At 34.3% G+C, this 26,219-nt stretch overlaps 1 protein-coding gene across 3 annotated transcripts in view; it reads left to right on the forward strand.

Annotated features, from left to right (window-relative positions):
• LOC150075196 (proclotting enzyme-like) overlaps positions 1-24,584 on the forward strand; it is a 101,753-nt gene extending 77,169 nt beyond the window's left edge. For all 3 annotated transcript variants that reach the window (XM_090388233.1, XM_090388234.1, XM_090388235.1), the window contains exons 6-8: positions 2,781-3,058; positions 9,961-10,103; positions 24,241-24,584. In XM_090388233.1, coding sequence (XP_090244359.1) covers positions 2,781-3,058; positions 9,961-10,103; positions 24,241-24,399 — 580 coding nt within the window. In that variant the 3' untranslated portion in view covers positions 24,400-24,584. The remainder of the gene's footprint in view (positions 1-2,780; positions 3,059-9,960; positions 10,104-24,240) is intronic.
• Positions 24,585-26,219: the final 1,635 nt, after the last annotated feature.

Here is a 26,219-nt window from a genome sequence, read left to right on the forward strand (position 1 = left end):
TCTCATCATATACTTCCTCCTATCGTGTCTATGCAGAATTGCAGACACGTTCAAATTCAGCCCTAATTCACTGTTTTTTTTTCAACAGTGACCTGTACTTGTTAAGTACAGGTCACTCTTAATATCATTAGTGTCACCGTGTACAACAATATCACCTTTTGTGCCCTTAAAAGATGATATCTGCTCTAAAATGTAATTAACCTTTGCCCCTGGCAGACATACTCTGGTCCTGTTCCACCTAACCTTTTTACTTACCATGTTCCCTGTTTCCGTGACAATAGAGTCACTGCCAACTACTAGTTCCAGTGCCTTCTGCCTTGGGGGTTGCCACTATGTTGCATGATTATCAAGTGCAAGCTCTGGCGTTGATGTGGGCAGCTGAGAGCTTGATGGGCCCCTCAGTTTAGATCCCTCGAGGGTATCCACCCTGTCCTTCAAGCTCTCATATAGGCCCATAACAGTGCTGAGTTGTCACCTGATTTCCTCACACTACTTACATCACGCACTTTTAAACATTATCAAATTTACATCATGCACTACTCCATACTGTTATGTTCGTAGAGTTTTGAATAATATTTATAGCCTTACTAAAAGTAAAATTTCTTGGCTAAGAACAAAACCAATATGTCAATCTATGTGATTAGACCCTTCAAGCTACTTATTTATCACAATTAAAACCCTACAATTCTGCTACCAAGCACTACACTACTAACTATGTGCTGTGATATTTGCGGCAAATCACCAATACAAAAGCCCTACAAATGATGCTCAGAATCTGCTAAGCAAGACACGCATGGATGTGGACTTTCAAAATTTCAGCTTCTAGTAAATTTACAATGTTTAATTTAAAGAAAAAGACAACACTAATTGCATTAATTTTTAGAGCTTCCAAATATTCCCTTGAATCAAGGTCCAAGGGATATCTTGAATAAAGGTTAAATGGCGAATTTTGATGTTAGGCAGTCAGCAATTTTGCAGTATTATGTATTTCATCATTACAGAGCCAAATATTGTTGGTTTTAGTTTCCTGTTTAATTAATACTGCAGTCCAGTAATTCTCAAACTAAATTAATGCAGTACACTACCTTTATTATTATTAGTACTACTAGCAAATGATCTAAGGAAGCAAGCTTATACCCCTCCACGCACACCTACACCTCATTTCTCCATATTGTCCAATTCTTCCTTAAATTTATTTAAACTAACACCAGATGATAGTTTGTTCCAACAATCAGACTCTGGTGCCTACTATCATTTATCTACTCACTAGTAGATAAGTGGTAACCAGTACACGATGAAACAAATGGATAAGAAGCAAATAAATATTAAGGATGAAAATTTAATGTATAATGTGCAGCTACAGTATATTTGCATATTTGTTTTACAATTTATATAATACTGTGATTTACTTACTTGAATACAAGTACTTTGGTTTTTGTATATTACCTACTATGATGTGAGCCATAATTTTAAAATTACATATTTAATCTTATCAAAAATTTTTTGAATTTTGCATTTTTTTTTTTTTTTTTTTTTTTTTTTTTTTTTAACCTCTGTGGCAGATACCTATCTGACAGACAACATATGGAGATATCAACATATGTTGTCTGCTGGATGGCATGTCTATGATTGATAGAACTCAAATGTATTTCTATCTATCCCCATCTTCAGCTCATCAGTCATCCAACTGTCTAGTTCTCTATATCTTACTTTAGTGCTTATGTTTGAGCTCCATAAAGCATAATACTCTGTACAAAACATTTAACTAACCTTTTCCTTAATTTGATATCCATTCTCCTTGTGAATATCTGCTTCCTCTTCTCAAATGCTATCTTACCCATTGCAATTCTAGTTATTTCATAACTGTTTCTGCTATCACTTTTAGCAGATTATCAAGATATCTGTATTTATCTGGGTCTTTTTTATATAACTTATATCTTTGTATCATTATTTTCTCAAAACTAGTTGGGTCAGAACCTTCTTCCTTTTCACCATCACAACTTTTGATAAGACTAAACTTTCCTTAACCTCTTCTGTATCAAATATCAGTGCCACTTGATCTTCAAATCTATGTGTAAAATCTTATCTCTTGTCTTTACATCCTTCTCCATCTCCCTTTCCAGCACTTCTCTTACTATTACCTCTAAATGAGAACCTATGAAAATGCTAATAACCTAGAGTAAAAGTGTTAGACACAGAAATTTACAAGTAGCATTCTTTATTCTGTGATATTCAGTTTAGCTGTATCAATCAAAAATATTAATGTGCTACTGAAGGACCACAGAAAACTTTACTTAAGTATTATTAGTCTTAAGATCACCTAAAAGATTGTGCCTTGTTTTCTACAGAATAATTTTTCTTAATTTTTATATTAAAATAATCATGATTTATTCTCTTGAGCTGTCTATAAGCTTGCTTTCTTGCATCACATGCCTCTACTAATGCTAATGCTAATTTTTCTTACCTATATAATCAATTTTCTTATTCATCTGCCAGTTTTGATTGTTTGCAGTAAATAGTCATTAATCTTATTTTTGGATAGATACTTGAAATTATCTAATGTAGTTTCTATAAATGTCTTTAGTAACCAGGTAGCAATGTCTTTTTATTGTATATGTCTACATATACAATTTTATATAGAAAATCTTATACAGATTTTCTATATAAAATATCATTGTAACTTTTTATGTTTAATGGAGGAAAACACGTAGCATCTTCAAAAAACTTCTCTTTAGATATTTTTCATTTTATGTTTTTGATTTTAAATGTTTTACTCCTAGGCTTCGTGCCAACCTTTTCACTATACGTCTTGGCGAGCATAATGTGAATTCAGATAATGACGGAGCCCAGCCCATCGATGTTGCAGTGAGAAGTGTTACAAGGCATGAAAATTTTCAGTATCGAACACTTCAAAATGATATTGCCATAATTGTATTGACGAGAGAGGTTACTTTCAATAGGTTTATTCAGCCACTGTGTCTACCTTACAGTGTATTTCAGGATGATGACCTTGCTGATAGAAAAGGTTTTGTGACTGGCTGGGGACTAACAGCATACAGTAAGTAAAATTGTAAAATTTACTTTTTGCCCCTACCTTGAACATCAAGTATATGTCTATTTGACGTTCCATAAATATATATTTTTATTAAAAATTGTAATAACTTTTTTCTTTATGGAAACCTATTCTTTTCTCAGCTAAAAGAAAATATATTAAAAGTATCTGTAAGATAACTTAAAAATGGCTAGATTTTAGTAAAAGAGTAATCTTCACTGACATTTGCAATTTTTTTTAGAAATATTGCTTTTGTGCTTGCTCATGTAATTTATTTCTAATCATCCTGCTGCTTGAAATCAAGAATATTGCACATTTCAACATTAAGGGTATACTTTTAGAATAGAAAATTAACATTTTTTCCTAACCAATTTAGAAAAAATGTTTTTTGTTGTTAATTAGGAATAATTATTGCATATTTATTTTATCAAATTATTTTTATTATGGGAATATTAATTTAAAGGAATATTTTGGATTTTCTGATGTTCCAATGGGTTTTTTTTTTTTTTTTTTTTAATTTAACATAAAATGTTTATTTAACCATTTGTTTGAAAAATATATATTTTTACAAATATATAAAATAAAAATCAGTACAAACTGACTTTATGAACAAATAAAAATGGAAGACTATTTCACTTATGGAATTAAAGCTGATTAAAAAAAATATACAGAAGCAAAAAAAAAGTTTGGATTGATATATATCATCATCGTCAGCCATTTTCAATCCACTGCAGGATGAAGGCCTCTCCAGCAACTTTCCAGTTCCTTCTGTTTTGAGCACTGGCCATCCATTTACTACCCAAAAACTCATGAATTTCATCTATCCATCTCTGCCTTTGTCTTCCAGGTTTTCTTCTAGCTTCTCTTGGGTACCATTCTGTTATTTTCTTAGTCCATCTGTCATCATGTCTTCGAGCTGTGTCCTGCCCAAGACCATTTTAGTTCTTTAGTTTTGATAAGAATGTCCTTTACTTGAGTTTGCTGCCTAATCCATGTGTTTCTCTTCTTCTCTAACAGTCTGATTCCCAATATAATTCGTTCCATTCTTCGCTGTGTAGTTCTCAGCTTCTCTTCCATTCTTTTGGTGAGTGCCCAAGTTTCACTTCCATAAGTCATGGTGGGGAGTATACATTGGTTCATTATTTTACGTTTCAGACAAACTGGGATATTGCTCTTCAGTATGTGACTATATTTCCTGAATGCTATCCATCCAAAATTTATTCTTCTCTTGACTTCCAGCCATTTATCATTATTACAGCTAATAACTTGTCCCAGATAAGTATATGACTGCACCTTTTAAATTACTGCTCCTTCAATCATTATTTCCCTTTCTGTGGCATACTTGTTCATCATTACTTTTGTTTTAGCCATATTCATCTTTAGTCCAAAATCCTTACTAACTGCGCATAACTGATTAAGATTTTCCTCTAATTCTTTGGGATCGTGGCTTATGATCACAATGTCATCTGCAAATCGTAAATGGTTTAGGTACTCTCCGTTCACACTGACACCTTTCTGCGACCAGTCTAACCTTCTGAAAGCTTCCTCAAGGGCAGCAGTAAACAGCTTCGCAGATATTGTGTCTCCTTGTTGAACTCCTTTCTCGATTTTAAATTTGCTACTGTCTTTGTCTACTCTAATAAAGGAGGTAGCACTCTCATATATTTTCTTCAAAATCATAATATATGGGGTATCTATGCCTTGTCTTTGCAGTGCCTGAAACATTGCCCTATGCTGTATGGAGTCAAATGCCTTTTCATAATCCACAAATGCCAGGCATAATGGTGTTTTATATTCATTTGCTTTCTCCATTAGCTGTGATATTACGTGAAGGTGATCCATAGTTGAGAATCCTGTCCTAAAGCCAGATTGCTCTTTCGGTTGATTCTCATCAAGTATTCTTTCTAATCTGTTAGTAATGACCCTTGTGAACAACTTGTAGATGTGGGATAACAAGCTAATTGGTCTATAATTTCCAATTTCTGATTTATCTCCTTTCTTATGCAGCAAAACTATGATTGCATTATTCCACTGCTTAGGCATCACACCTTTTCTAATGCACTTTGTGAAGAGCCTTGTCAGTTTTTGTGTTATGTCTCTTCCTGCCAATTTTAAAAACTCTACAGTAACTTCATCTTCCCCCTGGGCTTTCCGATTCTTCATTTTCTTCAATGCATGTTCTACCTCATCAGGAAGAATATCGGGTATGTCGTATGTGTTGCTACTTTGCAATCCATCTTCCCCACTGCTGGTATCATTCCCTCACTCCTTGTATAATTCTCTATAGTAGTCTTCTGCTATTTGAATTATGCCTTCTCTGCTGTTTATAAGTACACCATCGCTATTCTTCAGTTTCAGTATCATTTGTCTTTCTGTATTACTGCTCGTGGCTGCTGATTTAAATCCTTTGTTTTCTCTTAATGCTTGTTCTACTTTTCTTGTGTTAAATCTTCTTATGTCCTCTCTGAGTCTCTTTCTAATCGCTTTGCATAACTCAGTATACTCAATTTTCTCCCTGTCAGTGTTTTTCTTGCTTTTCATTTGTCGTCTTCGGTTCATCACAACAAGTGTTTCTTGACTCATTTTTTCTTCTTTGGATTTCTGTTTCCCTATAGGTTTCTTGGGCTTTATCACTTTCAGAAAGTTGTAATATTCCTCGTCGATATCTTGGTCCTCAGCAGTCTGCAGAAGCTCAAACTTGTTAAGTTCCAGTACATACTGCTTTTTCTCCTCCTCTGTTATCTCAAAGACCTTTGTATTATTTACTCGAGTCAGTTTTTTCCTTTCCTATATTTATATCAAGTGTCCATCTTACCATTCTGTGATCACTTCCAACATTTACCTTATTCAGGACGGTAACATCATTCACAATATATCTTCTGTTAGTGAGGATGAAGTCTATTTTATTAGTTGTTAATCCATTTGGACTCTTCCATGTCCACTTTCTGTTCACCCTTTTCTTTGAAAAAGTGTTCATTACTGACAGTCCTTGGGATTCTGCAAATTCCACAAGTCTTTCACCTCTTTTATTTCTTTCACCAATTCCAAAATTTCCTATAGTTCCTCTTCTGTGCTGTGTTGCCTTTTCCCAACCTTAGCATTGAAGTCCCCCATAATAATAGTGTAGTGGGTTTTCTGCTCATCTAGAAGACTCTCAATTTCGGTGTACATTTCTTCAACCTCTTCATCATCATGGCTCGATGTTGGTGCATAAATCATTATAATCTTTATCTTGTACCTCTTAGAAATCTTGAGTATTAGTCTTGACACCCTTGGTGATGTACTTTTGAATTCCAAAATGTTGTTTTTAAAATACATTATTTAATGAACTGAATACCAAGGTGATCATATGACTGATGAAATTTAATAAGAATTTGGAATATAAGTATTAGGGGTGAAAAATATACCAATAAGGCCCTAGGGCCAAGTATTTAGGTAACCCAAGTTGGACTTCATTGTTGTACCCTATAATTAAACACAAATTATAATAAAAATAAAATGATGTAGCAAATTACTGATTAATGGATAAATTGAATGGAATGTTAACAAGGGCTAGCTCCACTTAATATATCCTATCAATAATTGGCTAAGGCTATCTGTTTCTATTTGCCATTTTGTCTAGGTTCAAATATACCAAGCATATAATTTCAATACTCCAATATAATAATGCAATATATGTTAAATTTAGCAGCAAACTGGCAGAATAACCTCTAGCCCGACAGATGGCAGTGAAAAATTAATAAAAATAGTAAAAGTGAATAAAAAATAATGAAAGTGAGTACCAACTATTAATTTTTATTAGTGCAATTTATTTATGTAGTGAAAAGGAAGGGCTTTTGCCAAATTTAAGGCAAATAGGAGTAAGAATAAGGATAGCAATAGATCTCAGTTTCCCTCGAATTGCTCTAATAGATTTTGAGGTATAAAAATTTTAGTTAGCAAGCTGAAAGAAAAGCATAGAAACAGCATATTATATAGAATATATATATATAATCTTCTTTTTTTTATACATATAAAAGAAGTTCAATATTGGAAACAAGTTTCATATTTTATCTCACATGACACTGTTTCATCAAAGTTTGCTGTACAAAACAGGGACTGAGAAAATAAAGATGCCAAGCATGTGATGTGCTGTCACGAGATAATCCTGTTACAGTTCTCATGAGTTTGGAAGAATCTCACTTTACCTTCCTTCCAAAAAATTTTAACAGGTTTTAGCAAATTAATATTATATTTAACAACTCTGACCAAGTTTTCAGACCAGCCTAATAGGCACAGTTCAGTACAAACTAGTCACTCTACATCAGTGGGCAGCACTGGTGATGTAAAGGTCAGGTGTTCTCAGATGAATATTCAGGAGTCAGTTGAGGTATTGAGCACTTTTAATTTGTCAACACTGGGAATGTATTTACAGGAGGTTAATAAACTATTATTCAGATCAATTTTTGTTATTAGTTAGTGCATGGCTCTATGCACTCAATTAATTGAAGAATGAATTGCAATATAATTTCTGCTATCAATTAATACATTATATTTTAAATATTCAATTTTATGTGTTTCTATGGTTATGCTTGCCTGTCTCTTCCAGAATATGTTGTACTTCTAATGGCAATAAGTTTGCCTATATTTTTTCAGCCTTTTCTACATATCAGAAGTATTTCCATTAGAAGTTCCAGTGACCAGCAATTTCATTTTATCTGAAATTGCTGGTCACTGGAACAGCCAGTGACCAGCAATTTCAGATAAAATGCTTCTGTCAATTAGAGATTATAGATTAGGTTATATTGAAGCCTGTTTAGAAGCAAAAATATTCTTTTCAACATTTTTGTGGAATATATAATGTTACAGGTTACTTGGGCATGCAGTATATACTGATAGACACCTATCTTAATTTGATATTTCAGATTAGATATTATTATTAGAGTAAGATGAATATGATTTTTGCATTATATTAACCTGTTAAAACATTTACCTATTAAGAATTTTAGGGGGAAAAAAACTACAGTTCTGTGAAAGTGGTAGCTTGTGATGCTATGATTTTCTATGCATTGCATATGTTAACTGAGCACTTGCCTAAATGAAATGATAGTTTTATTCATGGGTGAGAGGAGTTGCAGTTTTATTTATCATTTTAGGGGGTTGCTCCTGAGGTAGTTAAGGTAGAGTCTGATGAAATTCAGGGTAGAGTTTAATTGTTACTTTTTAACAATGAACAAATTGCAAATTGAGTGGGGTTTTTTTTTTTTTGATTGGTGCATAAGAAGTTTTGCTTCCTTGTATCGTTTAGTACAGCTAATTAGCTTTTCAAACAGTTGGTCCTAAATCTGTAGATTGGTGCAGGTTCATGCTTCCATTCAATTACAAAAATTTTAGAAATACTGTACTTAAACATGATACAGTGCTTCACAGACTGAAAATGTTTAGGATGAAAGTAACGTTAGTTTACTGCATGTTTTCATGTGTATTTTCTCCATTTTAACATATAAGAAAGAATTATTATTATTAATTACTATCAGATTGCAAAATAGCAGTTAGGAACAGAAAATTATGTTGTATTATTTTGATTATTTAATTAACTGATTTTCTTATTTGTAATCACTTGTAGAAAGCTGATCCCTGTAAGTTTGTTAAAATTCTAATTGTACCTGATTGTGGTTGAAAGTTTGGAAACCCCTAAACTGTGACTGAGTTAATTTACTTTGTATAGACAAAAAAAAAAAAAAAAAACTTTTAACAAAATTTATAATTTTAAGAGCTTTTCTTTGTAAAGTATCTTAAGAACTAAAAGCATTGAGCCATGATCAACATAAAATTGTACCCCCACCCAAAATAAAATAAAAGTTCTCATTTTCTTCCATGGATTATGTTAATCCAAATGTGCATAATAAATATTATGGCATTAACTGTGATCACAGACTTTATAAATAAGCAAATTTGTCACAGAAAAATCCTGAGCAGTGACCAACATAAAACTTCATCCTCACTATCCAAAATAATAGCTCTCATTTTCTTCCATGAATTATATTATTCCAAATGTGCATGGTAAATATTATAATATATGTAACATTAGTCATAGATTTTACTTGTCACAGAAAAATAACTAATAGGGGGAAATAATATGAACAGATAGTAAAAGACAGTTGCAGCCTATCATAATGTATAGTATATAAGTGCATGCTCATCATTATGTAATGCAATTTTTAATGGAGTAATGTAACATTTTGAACACACACACACACACACACACACACGGAGGAAAATGTAGACAAGAAATTATCTTAAAACCTAATTCTCTTTTATTCATTCAGATAGATCGATGGTTATTTGCATTTCCTTAATGCAACTTGAGCCAATATTTATTTTTATGACTGTGGGTGGAACTGCAATGATAATTTCTATTGGAAACCCACATAAAGAATCAAAATAAATCTTCATATGTAAAAAAGATTACAGTATTTCAAAAATTGAATCTTTTTATAGATTTTTTTTTTTTTTTTTTTTATATACCTTTATCTCACATTGACTTTTTGTAACAGTGCATTTAGTAATTGGCTGAAAGTTATTGCAGCCAAAGTTCTCTCTCAAACAGGTCTCCTAACTAGTATAGCATTGGAAAATCTTCCCTTTAAAAATACTGAAAGGAAGATCTGCTAATATGTATTCACAAAAATGTAGTGACTTTGCAGTTGGTTGGGTGGGGAGTTAATAAGTAAAAAGGAATGATAAGAACTAATGTCAATAAAAAATAAATAAATAATCATAATAAAAAAAGTCAAAAGGCCATCCATTCCATTGACTGGCACATTTATTATTTTGGATAAATTAATTATAAATTATTCTTAATTTAATTATAATTCATCCATAATAATACTAAACTGAATATAAAGACTCATTTATAAAACTTTCAGGAGGATTTTCCAGTTCAGAATTACGTGAAGCACAGATAAGAATTTGGGATAATGAAGAGTGCCAAGATGCCTATGATAGACAATCTGTATCAATTAATGATAATAATTTGTGTGCAGGGGAAGGTGATATGGATTCTTGCACAGTAAGTAATTATATATTATGATTGCATATATATATATATATATATATATATATATATATATGAAAGAGAGAGAGAATTATGCACCTAATGATGTGCATTTTTTTTATTTATTTAGTCTTATATTATAATGATTTGATTAAAATATTTTTCTCTTAAGTCAGGTATGAATACTGGTCTGTGCAAAAAATCTAGAAAATAATTTGGCTGAAGTAAGTAAAGCCAAAAATATTACCATAGTAAGAAATACTGTTGTATCTCTTATTGTAGCTTATAGTTGTTTATTTCTTAAGAAAATAGTTTGAAAATGTGGATAACTTTCTTTTATATTTAAACTTATCTATATTTGTAAGTTCATATTTGCTAATTGCCAAACTTATTACTCTTCTACACTAGCATACATTTGCTGTCATTGTAAGGCACTGATGCTGACTGCATGGTCAGTTCAGAATACCATGCTTCAGTGTGCCATCTGGTCTTGAATTTTTGCCATCCTAGGTGCTCCTTCATTTACCCTAACTAGTGATAATTGCTGGTGACCAAATCTGAACTGTAAGGAGGATGATTCATGATTTACAGCCCAGAGTTTCCAATATTGTTGCCAAATTTGCCGTGTATGTGATTATCGTGCAGCAGAATACTTCCTTTTGTCATTTTCTGCATTTCCTTGTGAATTACTGTAACGCTAAGTATTATTGTTGCATTGGCAACCAAAAATAGATCAAGCATTAACTCTTAAAAGTTTTTTTATCAAGATCCTGCCAGCTGCCTTTATGATGTCATTTCATACTGGACCTTTTTTATTATTTTTTGCTGCAAAAATATGTTTACCTGCAGTTCAAACTGGTTTCAAATGTTTGATGTAAGCAGTGATGTCTTCTGCCCAAATGTCATCATCTTTGTGACCCACCAAGCTCACACCATTTTTAACAGTTGTGCTCCATTAAACAATAATGGTATTGCATTGTGTGGTGGCAGTCATCTACTACCTAGTTTTACTTAATATGACAAAGGGTTGGTCATTTTTCTTTTTTGGAAATGCCACACCTCAGGTCCTGCCTATTTTTGTTCACACCTTTTGTTAGTCACCTACAGTATAGTATTTTTAGACTTACATACAGAAACTCCCCGCTTATGTAAGGGTTGCATTCCATGGAACACTATGTAAGTTTGAAATTTCCCACATGCTTGTGCAGCACTTGGAGCTGTGCTCGCTGAATTGATTGAATCAAAAAAGAAATGTTCGATGAACATGTAAATAGAATTATTTATTGTATTTATTCAATTTTTTATCTCATGCACAGGAAAAATGACAAAACTGTGCAATTTTAAAAAAATTTAAAAATTATAAAATTACAAAAAAAAGAGAGGAGACAGGCATAATGTCAGTTAAGTTTTACTCTCAAGCATCATTGCCAGAATAGATGTCTTCAGCTGATAAGTATGCCACTGCGGAGGTTGAGGCCTGTGGAGATTTAGAAGGGAGTTGGCTGCTCAACCTTACGAAAGAACATATTAATGGATGACTGGATGGTGGCTTTTTTCTTTTCATCATTGATTTCTTTGTAGCAAGCAAGCATATCATTCACCCCTCTGTTAACGTCTAAGAATCGTTTGCTGTCAGGATCCATCTTCTGAGACCTTGCCATTGCCAATCCAATTTCACGAAATGGCATTGCCATCTCTCTGGTGATGAAGCATCTTGGCTCCTCATTTGGTTCACCTTGAGCTTCGTCAGCATTTTTTTGCTTTCACTGTCGCTGCCTGCAAGTCACTAAGTTCTTTGTTAGATAATTCCTTCTCTTCTTCCTCTTGAATTTTTGCCATCCTAAGTGCTCCTTCATTTACCCTAACTAGTGATAATTGCTGGTGACCAAATCTGAACTGTAAGGAGGATGATTCATGATTTACAGGCCCAGAGTTTCCAATATTGTGCCAAATTTGTTGTTGTCAGATTGTGACATTATTGTTGTCAGATCCTGACATTAACTCCTCCATGTCTTTGGCATCAACCTCCAACTGAAGTAGCTCTGCAACCTTTACAATCTTATCTGTAACCACTTCATATGATTCATCTTTTTCAAATCCTTCGAAGCCTTTTATGTGCCGTGGGCATATTTTCTTCCATGCACCATGTAAACAACTTTTAGTAATTTCCGCCCAGGCCTTATTAATGTTTAAGATGGTGTGGTAAATGTTTAATTAATGTGGTAAATTAATGTTTAAGATGGTATTGTAAGATTTCCAAATGTCTCTTAACATAATTTTTCTCACCATCTACTGCAGATAATTCCTGAGCAAATGTGCATAAATAGTATTCTTTTAAATTCGAAATAACACCCTAATCCATAGGTTGAATGAGTGAAGTCGTGTTTGGCGGTAGAAATATGACTTTCATTTTTGAATTGAAATCATCTAGATGTGTAGGATGTCCAGGAGCATTATCTAATAGAAGCAAAATCTTGAAAGGAACGTAGTCTTTACAATATTTTTCAACCTCGGGAATGAAGCAGTATTTAAAGCAATTCTCAAAGAGATATTGTTATCCATGCTCTCTGGTTTGATCGGAAATGCATGGGTAAGGTGGCTTTATTGATACCCTTAAATGCACGAGGATTTCCAGAATGGTACACAAGCAGTGGTTTTAATCTGTAATCTCCCGCTGCATTAGCCCCAAGCAAGAATGTGGCCCTATCTTTTGACACTTTGAAACCTGGCATTGTATTTTCCTCTTTGGCAATGTATGTTTGATCCGACATTTTTTTTTCCAATACAGAGCAGTCTCATCAACATTAAAAATTTGCTTTGTTGAATAGCTGCCTTCATCAATAATTTTTTCCAACACATCACAAAATTTCTTTGCAGCTGCAGAATCAGCACTGGCGACTTCACCGCATACTTTAACATTATGAAACCAGCACGATGCTTGAACCTATTAAACCACCTGTTGCTTGCCACAAACTTGGGTTGGGGTTTGCCGTACTTATCCTTAATATCTTTATAAATACTTGTTGCTTTTGCTTGAATAGTCATTACACTCAGGGACACTCGCTTCTGAATCTGATTTTCCATCCATATTATTACCAGCTGTTCCATCTTCGATATAGCACCTGAACACTGTTTTGTGATCACTGTTGATCTTAAGTGCATTTTTTTCCAATACAACTTTAAAATAGTATTCACTGTTGAAGCAGTGAGACCTAATTCCCTTGCAATAGATGACAAACTTTGTCCTGCTTCTTAATTAATCATCTTCATTTCTAAATCAATTTTGTTTCATTTCCTGGCACTACCACCACTTGCACTTTTCATTGGTTGCTTTCCCTTCATCATTGTAATACGTAAATAGGAATGAAGAGAAGTTTCTGAAAATTTGTTTTTTATATGATTGAAGATTTCAGTGAAGGGAAACACGTTTCACCATAATAGCACAAAAACCCACACAATTGCAGTTATTAGTATTATTGCAAATGCAATAAGATAGTTTACTACCCATTTATAATTAGATGCACTAACAGAAAAGCCCAATAAACCAGAGTGCAAATTGTTTTTGTTGTTTTATGGTCGTGACCTCCAGAAATGTGCTTTAGAAAAATATCACAAAGGCATTCAAAATTGATTCTTATAATGGGAACATATGATAACAATAAAAGGATAGTGCAATTTCCATTATAAATATGACCTTTTAGAGAGATTAATAGTTTAGTAATATAGCAAAATTTTCAATTTCCAAGGACTTGGAACGAATTACAAAAAAAAAAAAAAAAAAAACCTCACTGTGTTACTGGGTTCACATTACAATATTTTCACGATACCTCCATTTTTTACTATGGGATGCAAAATACGTTTCCATGATTTTTTTTAAAGTTTGCACTGGCTGGAAAAAACTTGTGTAAAGTCAAATTTGTGTAAGTCGGGGAGTTCCTGTATGGGGATTATAACTAGCGTTACTAACAGCCCCATCAGTGTGAAGGAGTAAGCAGAGAATTTGGTCTTGATAGAATGACTGGACTGCCAAAATTCAATACATTTTCTTGAAAGTGGGACCTAAATATCAGCTCGATCAGTGTTTTAGATTCCTAAGTTGCAGCCTTAGCTAGCATTAGCAGAGGCATATGATGCAAGAAAGCAAGCTTATACAGCAGCGGCCAAAAAAACCCCTTCCTATTTCACCCATCCATTCATTCTAAAAGTTTGTCTAGTTAAGCCTTGAATTTATTTAAGCTGTCAACTTCCACAATGGCAGATGGAAGTTTGTTCCAGCAATCAACCACCTGCTGGCTAAAGGCAAATTTCTGCACATCTATTCTACAACTGTCTTTCCTCAATTTGAATTTTTGCTCCTTCAGGTGCAGAACCTGAACAAGAGGAAGAATCCCATAAACATTGAATCACTGGAGGTATGTCTATGGACAACTTCAGGGACCAGATGACAGGAAGAGTTTCTTTGAAGAGCTCTGTGATCATTTGAGTTGCTTTGGCACACAAAATTCTGTAGTCCAGGTCATCAATTATGTTATGAATGCTACCCAGTATGATGTTAAGCTCTGTGGCAGTAACTCATTTTAAAATGTCTGTCTTTTCTGATCAAGGTGTCTGTGCAACAAACATTGCCATCTATATCTGTGGTGGCTGTTTTTGGGTTGCTGCATGTTTTGAATGTGTATCCTGGCATTAACAAAGGCATTGCACCAAATCTGTTTCTGTGATGTGGTGTTTGATACATCCACTAGTTGGCAATAAATTTCCACTAGTTTGATATGATCAGCATGCAAAAACCACAGTATACTATGCCCCTCTATATATGACCATGTTTCCAGTAGTCCTGCATTTTGCAACTAATGGTGTATAACAGGGCTGTCCAAACCACAGCCCACGGAACTATTTTGTACGGCCCTCCTGTGTAAGGCCTTTTGATTTTCATGCTCGAAAAAATAAAACTATTGTTGCAAAACACTACTTGAAAGTGAAAACCTAGCTTCTACGCACAACTTCAAGTGCATTTCATTGTGTCCATGCTCCAGGGTGGGTCGCCTGTCGTCCATCCATTTACCAAGGTTTTGTCACTGAGGCTCACCAAATTACTAGATACGCATTGCGATTGATTTCCGTGATATTTTCAATATACTTCACTTCTACTTAATAAATTACTACTTATTGTCGAACAACCATGTCTCCCAGAAAAGAAAAATTGAAGAAGAAAAGCGAGTGTATCAAAGCCAATGGGAATCAGACTATTTGATTACAAACAAGAATAAAATTCAATGTCTTGTTGCATGCAAGTTTTGTCAGTGCCTAAAGAGTATAATGTGAAACAACATTACACAGTAAAAGATTTGAGATGTATATTGGGGAATCAAGAAGCACCATTATTGTGGAATATAAGAAGAAATTGATGCATCAAACGAGTTTTTTTGCTAAACTTGGCACTGCTCAAAGTTCTAGCCTTGCCACCTCGTACAAAGTAGCATTGGAGTTAGTGAAAACAAAAAACACTTTTAGTGACGGTGTGATTGTGAAGACGTGTGCAATTGAAATGGCAAAACAATTTAATGAGCTGAAATTAGCTGAGAAGTTCGAAACTGGAAACTGGCATTATCTGATCAGACCGTCGCAAGATGTGTAAAACACATCGATCAATACATTTAAAAAAAGCTGTGTAATTCAATGGCAAAATGTGGGTACTTTTCATTGTCTGGATGAAAGCACTGATCAAGCAGATGTAAGTCAACTTTTAATTTTTGTTTGAACTATTCAGGAGGACTTTACTATTAATAAAGAACTGCTCAGCCTTATATCTTTGCATGGGACTACTAACAGAGTTTTGAAGCAGTTCAAAACTCTGTTATAAACTATGGAAGATTTGATAAATGTTCTTGCATTGTCACTTATGGGGCCAAAGCTATGACGGGGATTGGAATCGGGTTTTGTGGACTATTGAAACAAAATAATATTAACTGCCCTACCATTCATTGCATCATTCATCAAGAAGCACTCTGTGGAAAATCTCTGTCAAGTCAATGCCATGAAAGTAGCTGTAAAAGTAACCAATATTATAGGAAGAGGTTATAGATCTCTTACCCATCGTAAGTTTCGCGATTTCTTGAGCAAAATGGTTGCTGCATATGGTGATTTGCTCCTTCACTCTGATATTTGCTGGTTAAGTGCTGAAAAATGTCTGGAGTGCTTTTTTACCATTTGGAAAGAAATACCCATTTTCTTAAAAATGAAGTGAGGGCTGACACAACAGAACTTGAAAATCAAATGCAAGATCCTACCTTTTTATCTGTGTGATGTATTTTTAACAGATATAACCAACCATTGGAATGAGTTGAACTTCAAGGTGCAGGGCAAACAACAGAATATTGCCAACTTATATCGTCATTTGAATGGTTTTAAAAGTACATTGAAGCTTTTGAAATCAACATTGGCCAATAATATTTTTGCTTTTTTTCCTAATTGTAAAAAACATGAAGAAATGAATTTTGAGAGAACATCATTTTCAGCTTATATAAAGTGCATTGAAACAATCATGGAGGACTTTGAGAATTGATTCGGCAATATTAAGGAAATAGAAGACATTTCAGTTTTCATTCAACCATTGACTGTCAGCATTGAAAACGTAAGATCTGACCTCCAACTGGAATTGTGAAATTTGCAATCCGACCATTTTTATACTGGCAGAATCGAAAAAGGAGAAGGCTTTTTTAAATTATTACCAAGAGAGCGTTATCCAAAATTCAGGTACTTAAGATATGCTCAGGAGCACATATCTTTGCAAAAGCACTTTTTCGAAGACGAAATTCATAAGATCCAAATACAGATGTTCAGTGACTGATAAAACACTTTCACATTTACTGCGATTGTCAACTACAAGAATTGATATTGACATAGCTATGTTAGTAAATGAAAACGAACAACTGCAGAGCTCTCATTAAAATGAAATAATAATTATAAACAATTGTATCTTATCTACTGTTTCAATAAAAACTTTTATAAGCAACATGACTTTCCTTTATTACAAAATTTTAGAAGTGCTTGTTAAAGCTTACAGTTGGACTAAACCTTGTTAAACCTAACGGTAGGGCTCTCCAAATATTTTAATATCTGTACTGTATTTATTATTCTAGCCCTCGGATTGATCTTTTTTTTTTTTTTTTTTTAAATGTGGTGCACGTGATGCAATTTCAGGTTCATACAAGGAAACTATGTATATGCTTCCTCTTCTTCAAACTTAACCAAAAAAAAAAACTGGTTAACTTTCAATCCTTCTAAAACATAGTCCTGTTTTATTTCTCACATAAAAGCATGTACTGTTCCTATGCTCATCTTTGGTAACACTGGAAATTATATTCCTCTAGTAGTGCTAGGGATCTTTGATTTCTATCTTTTCTTTGCTTAAACATCACAATTACTACTTCCTTAGCACTGAAAAAACTTTTTTCTTTTGACATCAATTCTTTTGAATCAGCTGCTCAGTATAAATCTGCCCTACTGTGAAACACTGTTCCCAAATGTAGAGTTGTACCCCAAAATGTGCCTTAGCCTTGTTAATCCTATCCAAAATAGATTCAAGGCAAACATTTGGAGTGAGTGGATGGGTGAAATTAGATTTCTTTTTTTTCTTTTCTTTTTTTTTTTGGCTGGTGCTATATAAGCTTGCTTTCTTGCATCATGTGCCAATGCTAAAAGAAGGCAGTTATTAATTAATGATTGCTTGCTTATACACTCTCCTCTCTGTATCAGAAAGATGTTTAGATTTTGTTGTATGCTTTTATTATAGTTATTTGTTGGACACTCCTGAATTAGAATCTGTGATTGCACCTCTTTCTTCCAAACTTCCTTTTTCACCTTTCACTTATCCTTTATATTTTAGTTCTTTGTAACGACCTTTTATATATATAATTTCTGAAAATTATGAGTGAAGGCAGTTCAAATCTAACATTGACATGACAATCTTTTGCTTTTCCACTTGCAGACTAGACACTGGTATAAATCTAGAGGATGTCAAGTTACAACTTGCATTCAGTAGCTTATGGTATTATATGTGGGAAAGTTAGTATACTGAGGACTGTCTATCTGTGTATTTAGTAGCCAGCTGAATTCCAAGTACTACAAATAATGCCATAGCCTTAATACTTAAGATATAAACTTTCTTATCCATGAGAAGCATAAGAACTCACCATGTAATCTTCAGTGATTTCTTTCTTTTCATCTAGTGGATCCACAGTGGTGAAATGCTCATTACACCTTCAATGAAGATGTTTTCTTTGATTTTACCATTGAAAATCCTGGAAGTCTTTTATAAAAAGTAAAACTGTAGGAAAAAGTTAAGCCTAGTCTCAATTGCTGAAAAATATGAATTTGAAATTAGCACCTCTTGCATCCAATTATCGAAATGCACATTCTTATCCCTTTGTGATAGCACATCCAGTCAGTATACTATCTGGCTTTGTGACACAGAAGAGTCTTGCTTGTGTACAACTGTTAAAAGAGTGTGGGTTTTTTATTGGTATTTCATTTGCTATCAGTCAAAGATAATAATGGAGATAATACTTAAATTAGAAAGAATAAAAAAAAAAAAAACATGTCTAAAGCAATGAAGAGGTGCTTTATTTAAAAAAAAAAATCATTTAAAATATCTATTTTTATTAAAAAAAATGGATTTTTTGCAATTGTTTAGTAAATTAAAAGCAGCATCAAAACAATTTTCATTATTTCTTACTGGTTTTTAAGATTATAAACAGGGTAACTCCCACAGGAATGGTCTCAGGCAGGGCTGTAACTTCCCCCCATGGTCAAAATATAGAATTTTAATGCTGCATGATGATTAAGGATTATTGATTCCCCAGAATGGCAATCCCCCCCCCCCCCAAATCCTGGAAATACTCCTGTGCATATGAGAGGAAAAGAAAAAATCATTGGAGCATCCAGTTGTGGATAAAAAAATTATGATATGTGTGAAACAGGCTGTCTTAGCAGTGTCTCATGTATTATTCCTTATCTTGATAAATAAAGAAGACTCTTGATGAATATAGAAGTTTATTTTATCATGTTGCATATTAGAGAAATTTTCCACAGAAACATCCAACTGTGTGATGCTACACTCAAGGTAGTGGAGGATGAAAAAGATGTGGGGGTAATTGTGCAGTCAGATATGAAGTTTTCTGAGCAGTGCAGAGGGGCTGCCAGAGCAGATCATGGGGTCTTGCCAATGATATACAGGAATTTTGCTAGCAGGGACAAGGAGGTGATTATCCTGTTATACAAGGCAATGGTCAGGTCACACGTTGAGTACTGTGTACAGGTCTGGAGACCTCATTTGCAGAAGGATGTAGAGTTGCTAGAAAGAGTACAAAGGAGGACAACAAGATTGGTCAGGGAACAGAGGTGCTCTTACCAAGAAAGGCTTAAGTTCTGCAAATTGCAGTGCCTGGAGACTAGGCATATGTGAGGTGATCTGATTGAGGTGTATAAAGCCTTGAACGGGTTGAGCAAGCTGAGTGCTGATGGGATTCTTCCTCTTGCTCAGATTAAGAATCTGAAGGGACATAGATTCAAATTGAGGAAAGACAGTTGTAGAATAGTCTGTGGAAATTTGCCTTTAGCCAGCAGGTAGTTGATTGCTGGAAGAGACTTTCCATCTGTTGTTGTGGAAGTTGATAGCTTAAATAAATTTAAGGCTGAGCTGGAGAGGCATTAGGAGTGAATGGATGGATGAAATGGGAGGTTTTTTTTTCTTTTTTTGGCTGATGCTCTATAAGCTTGCTTTCTTGCTAATATGTATGAATTGTAGGTTGAGACGACACGATGCTAATATGATGATGTAGGTCGAGATGACAAGAATTTCTAGTCTAATGACATTAGAATAGAAATTCTGTAGATTACAATTTTCAGGAAATACATTTGAAGGAAGGTTATTACAGAAAATACTAGTAGAACGATAAATAAAGAAGAGGAAAGTTAAAGTTTCGTGAGTTTAGAGTTGACATTAGATTCACATGTTCAGACTGATTTTGAAGAGAGAAGAATTAAATAAAATAAGGAAGAACTAGACAAACTTTTGGGTTGAATGGATTAGTGAAATGGGAAGTGGTGTGTTTTTTTTTTTTTTTTTTTTTTTTTTTTAGCTGATGCTATATAAGCTTGCTTTCTTCTATCATATGCCTATGCTATTTTTAGACTATAGCATTACTTATGGCAATTGAAATTCTGCTACCCTCTAAATACTTTTTTCATTGAGCTTTTGATATTAAATAAATGAAGTTTTAACCAATATCTGTTTGGAAAATTTTTTACAGGTACAAATAATGTTTAGGAAGAAAGACACCTGAAAGAATAAATGGGGTTCAGTTATACGATGGTTATTTTTATGCATCTTTCTTGAATCATGCTCTCCGCAGGGTTCACAAACTATTTAAATTCTTCCTTTGCTCCATAACTTCCCTTCCCACCTGCCATGTACTTAAGATGCAAAAAAAAAAAAGACTAATACTGCAAAGCAGAAAGTGTCCTTTCACTTGCCCTACTTCATAATTATTCTTCCTGCTAATGCTGAAACATAATTACAAACACAAAGTACAGCAGGTGTTCTAAGAAATAGAATACTCAAAAGTTCAGACTATTTAACACTAGCAGTGGCAAATAATGCAAGAAAGCAACCTTATACAGCATCAGCCAAAAGAAATAGATTTCTCCAATTTCACCTGTTCATTCCCTCCAATAGTTTTAGTTCTTCCTTGAATTTATTTAAACTATCAATTTTCTAACATGTACGTTAGTGGAAAAGCATCATTTTAACATAGCCATCTACCAAAGTAGTTATATTAATTAATTAAATTGGCATTGTTTTGGTTATATCTCATATTGTGAATGCCTTCACAATGAGTTGCCATGGTATTGTACTACCTTAAATAAATAACACTTCACCAGTGGAGAAGTCTACTGTTATTTATTCTCAGCGGATACCACCACCCAGACGGCACCGTTTCAAAGCTTGTTGGCTTCTCTTCAATGGGTGGGCAGGTACCCTGGTGTTGCAATAGTGACAACCCAGTTATGAAGTATAACTTCACAATATGAGAGATGCTTGATGGTGTGCAGTGATACAGACTATAAAATGTTTAAGGGCAAAGGCCTCATGCTACGGTTTGGTTTGGATTTTTATTGGCGCATTAGCAACTAAGGCTATAATGCGCCAAGACCACTCATGCTACGAGGTAGAATGACTAACATGTAGGTTAGTGCAAAAGCATCATTTTAACGTCGCCATCTACCAAAGTAGTTAAATTAATTAATTAAATTGGCATCGTTTTGGTTAGATGGCTACGTTAAAATGATGCTTTTGCACTAACCTACATGTTAGTCATTCTACCTCGTAGCATGAGGCCTTTGCCCTTAAACATTTTATAGACTATCAATTTTCATAACAGATGGAAGTTTTGTTCCAGCAATCAACCACCTGTTGCCTAAAGTACATCTATTTGATAACTGTCCTGTAATAATTTGAATTTGTGCCTCCTTGCGTGTGGTCTGAGCACGAAGAAAAATCCCATCAGCATTGAGCTTGCTCAAAGCATTCAAAGCCTTAAACACCTCAATCAGATCACCTTGCAGGTGCCTACTCTCCAGATGCTGCAATTAGCAGAACTGAAACCTTACTTGGTAAGAGCACCCCCTTTATTCTGCTCGCCAATCTCTGTACTCGTTCCAGCAGCTCCATATCTTTCCTAAATTGGGGCCTCCAGACCTGTAATCAGTACTCAAGATGTGGCCTAACCATTGCTTCCTTATCCCTGCTAGCAAAATTCCTGTATATCATTGATAAAACCCCATGAGTTGTCCTTGCAGCCTCTGCATTGATCAGAGAACTTCATATCTGACTGCACAATTGCCCCCAGGTCTTTCTCAGTTTTCACAACCTTAGTGTAGTACCACAGTTGGTACATTACTGCTACCCACATGCAGTATTTATTTGCATTTATCAATGTTAAACTTCGATTGCCATTCTTAAACCAACTGCCCAACTTTTGTAGATCCCGTTGCAGTAGCATACTGTCATTAAGCATCCTGCCAACCCTTATCATCTGCAAACTTGGACATTAAGCTTGATATGCCTTCATCAATATCATTGATAAATATAGAAAACAACAATGGGCCCAACACAACGGGTCCTTGGGGGACTCCATTAATAACATTAGTCCATGAAGAGCCATGTCCATTTATTACCACTCTGTCTTCTCCTACTCAACTATCCCTTTATTTATAGTAGGAACTTGCTCTTAATGCCACACTGCTCCAATTTGAACAGTAGTCTTTTATGTTCAACAATATCAGGTTTTCTGAAATCCAAGTATATGATATCAAAGTTGTTTTTGCATCCATTTCCTTTGTGACCACATTGAAGTAACCAATCAGATTGGTCAAACAAGATTTCCCCTTAACAAACTCATGCTGTGTTTGAAGTATAATTACAGCCTTCTTTAGATGATCCTGCATTACTTCTTTTACCAATGACTCCATTATTTTCCCTGGAACAGAAATTAAACTAACAGGTCTGTAATTGCTCATGTCACTCTTTGGTCCCCCTTTGCAAATTGGGGATACATTTGCAAATCTCCAGCCTGCAGGGATTTCCTGAATCCAAGGATGCTGTTGTAATTATGGCTAAGGGTTTGCTGCCTTCCTTAAGATAACTGGATAGATTCCAGTTATCTTAAGGTGCTTTTCTTTCTAACTTCAAGTTCTCTTCCACTTTCTTCTCAGTTATTACAAAATCATTTAGTTTCCTGTTAAGTTGGATAAACTTCTTGCATCCTCATGTGTGATTGTAGATGTAAAATACTTCAGTTTGTCAGTAACCTGAGCAGGATCGTAGCCAGTCAAACCGTTGATAACAAGTCAACTAATCTGATTCATCCCCTTCTTTCTAGTATAATAGAGGCACGTGATGCAATAAAGCAAGCGTATGAGCTTATGTAGCATAACCAAAAAAAAAAAAAAAAAATTCATACAACCATTCCCTCTAAATGTTTGTTCAGTTCCTCCTTGAATTTATTTAAGCTATCAACTTCCACAATGACAGATGGAAGTTTGTTGCAGTAATTAACCACCCACTGGCTAAAGGCAAATTTTTGCCTTTAGCCAGCGGGTGGTTAATTGAAATTTCCACAATTTGAATTTAAGGGGACATAAATTCAAATTTCCACAATTTGAATTTATGCCCCCTTAGGTTCGTAATCTGAGCAAGTGGAAGAATCCCATCAGAATTCAGTGTGCTCAACCCATTCAAGGCCTTATATACCTCAATCAGATCACCTCGCAGGTGCCTAGTCTCCAGCCGTTGCAATTTGCAGAACTTAAGCCTCTCTTGGTAAGAGGATCCCGCTGTTCCCCTCAACAATCCAATCTTGTTGCCCTTCTCTGTACACACTCAAGCAAATCTACATCCTTCCTAAAATGAGGCCTCCAGACCTGTACACAGTACTCAAGGCGTGACCTGGCCATCGCCTTATACAAAGAGATAATCACCTTTTCCCTGCTAGTCAAAATTCCTGTATAACATTGACAAAACCCCATGACCTGCTCTTGCAGCCTGTCTGCATTGCTCAGAAAACTTCATATCTGACTGCCCAATTACTCTCAAGTCTTTTTCATTTTCTACTACTCTAAGTGTAGTACGACACAGTTGGTACTACAGATGTGACCAAAGAAGTTGCTGCTGTTTTTTTTTTTTGCATCCTTTGCTAAATATTTCTCGTAATGTGCCTTCACTTGCCTAACCTCCTTTGTGATTTGATTACAGACTAGTTTATATCTACTGTTGGCTTCTGTGTTGTCTGATAATTTATATGCATCTCGTGCACTTTTCTTCCCTGCCACGAGTTTCATCTGACATCCATTTAAGACTATACCTTGAAGAGTATTTCTTAGTTGGTATGAAAAGCCTAGTAGCTTCTATGGTTTATATATTATAATAAATAAAGACTACTGCAGTGTCAATTCCAAAAATTCTGTATGCAGATTAAAAAAATTTTTTTTTTTTTTCAAGCGTCTTATTCTAGGATTAATTTCTATTTAGAATATATTATACAATATGCATTACATTGCACTGCTACAGCTGTATATTTTTATATTTTAGGGCGATTCTGGAGGACCACTGGTATTACCACAGAACCAAAGATTTTATCTTGTAGGAATTGTCTCTTATGGATTAAGGTGCGGCGAGCCAGATTATCCAGGTGTCTACACTCGTGTATCTGAATTTCTGAACTGGATAAGTAATAACATAGCAACATGATGTGAAAAAATGTTGAAAATTACTGCTTTTCAAGCTCAATATACTCAAAGGCCAAACACCCTACATCAGAAAAAGCATAAAGGTGCTGGGCTTGGAGAACGTGAAATGCCAATATTTATAATTGCTTTTTTGAGCAAATATCTTGCACTCTGTGAAGTGTTTTAAATTAAATTTTTTCTCTTTTATTTGCTTGCTCTTAGCCTTATTATACATACAACTTTCACATAATGATTATTTCACACTACAGTAACTTTCCTTCTCATTTGCATTACTAATGTAATGTTTTCATTCTTACCTTTTCTAAACTTCCATGTAGAGTTATCCCCTGTGTGCCCCAATTCAGCTAAATAATGTCCCTTAATAATAAGACTGTAATTTTACATTCAAAACAAAACCCTTTGATCCAGTTTTGCTGGAAAACAGTTTAGAAGTGCTATCAAAACTTAGAATCAATTATTCATGCTAAATGCATCAAAAATAATGCAGGACCACATTCCTGACATATACAGGATATGAAGAATAAAGTAACCAGCTCAATAATCTTTAGTGGTGCCCCCTTATAGGGGAAGAAAATCTAATAACAAAGAATGATTCTCATGGGGGGTTTGGTTGGTTGGTTTTTTTTTTTTTTTTTTTTAGGAGCATTAGCAACTAAGGCCATATTGCTCCAGGTATATGCGGTGGTCATTCCCTGACCTTTCCGCATCCTCTGTATTTGGTGGCTCACGGGCTCGAACTCCAGTCTAATCAAGAAGTGTGTGCTACGCACTGCTGCTCCTGGCTACAGAGGCTCCTTTCTCATGGGGGAGCCCCATGCATAAAGCCAGCCTTGGAATCAGTTTACAATATACTTTTATTAGCACTATTATATTGGTTTGGAAAAAAAAAAATTATAGTTACCTGTATATTATGAATTTGTTCCTCAATAACAATCAAGCAGCTTATCCTCAAGTTTTAGAATATTTATGGCGATGAAGTTATTAAAAAAAAGAACATCTTTGGATGAATAAGTGGCTTCTTTTCTCTCATGGCAGCACTTCCCACTTTTTTTTTTTTTTTGTCGTTATTATCAAACTACTTCTAACACCTTCAAGAGGCATTCGGTTTTAATCAGTTGAAGAGATTCAAAGCAGTATAATCGCACTACTGAAGGATGTTCTAAAAATTATTTGCAGCAATGTTTATAGGCATGACAAAGATATTTGGATGTGTATATAAAGTCAGAAAGGAGTACTTTGAAGATGACCAAAGAAGCTAAAGTCAATGATAAAATATATATTTTTAAAGGATTAATCTGTTCATTTTGTCAGATAAAGGGTATACAAATGCTGTCTAAAACTTCACTGTATTTAAAACATTCCATATGAAATGATATGTTATCCTGTATTTCAGTTAAAATCAAAGGTATGACCTTAAAATGATTTTTGCTGTAAGAACAGAGACTGAAATGTATAGAGAGGAAATATTACTAAAATGTATCAGGGATCTTTGCATAATGTAAATTATTTTATTATGTGCAAATGCTAAGGGTTCATCCTACTGGAGTATGTTTTAAGTAGTCTTTGGCATATATCTGCATTTTTCCATATACATAATAATTCCAAAACAATTTTTGGCAGTAGAGTCAGGAAAAAAAAATTCGATTTATACAGGGTATGTCAAAATTATGTTAACACTTATATGGAAAAAACATTTATTGTAATCAACATTAATCAACATAAACAACAATAAAATAAAATTCAAATGTTCATTCCATATAAGTGTTAACAACATAATTTTGACATACCCTATATATGTCCCTAATTATGTCACAATGGTAT

The sequence above is a fragment of the Mastigoproctus giganteus genome, chromosome 14 (genome assembly GCF_048544385.1).
Source record: "Mastigoproctus giganteus isolate SK-2022 chromosome 14, ASM4854438v1, whole genome shotgun sequence".
Taxonomy (NCBI): Eukaryota; Metazoa; Arthropoda; class Arachnida; order Uropygi; family Thelyphonidae; genus Mastigoproctus; species Mastigoproctus giganteus.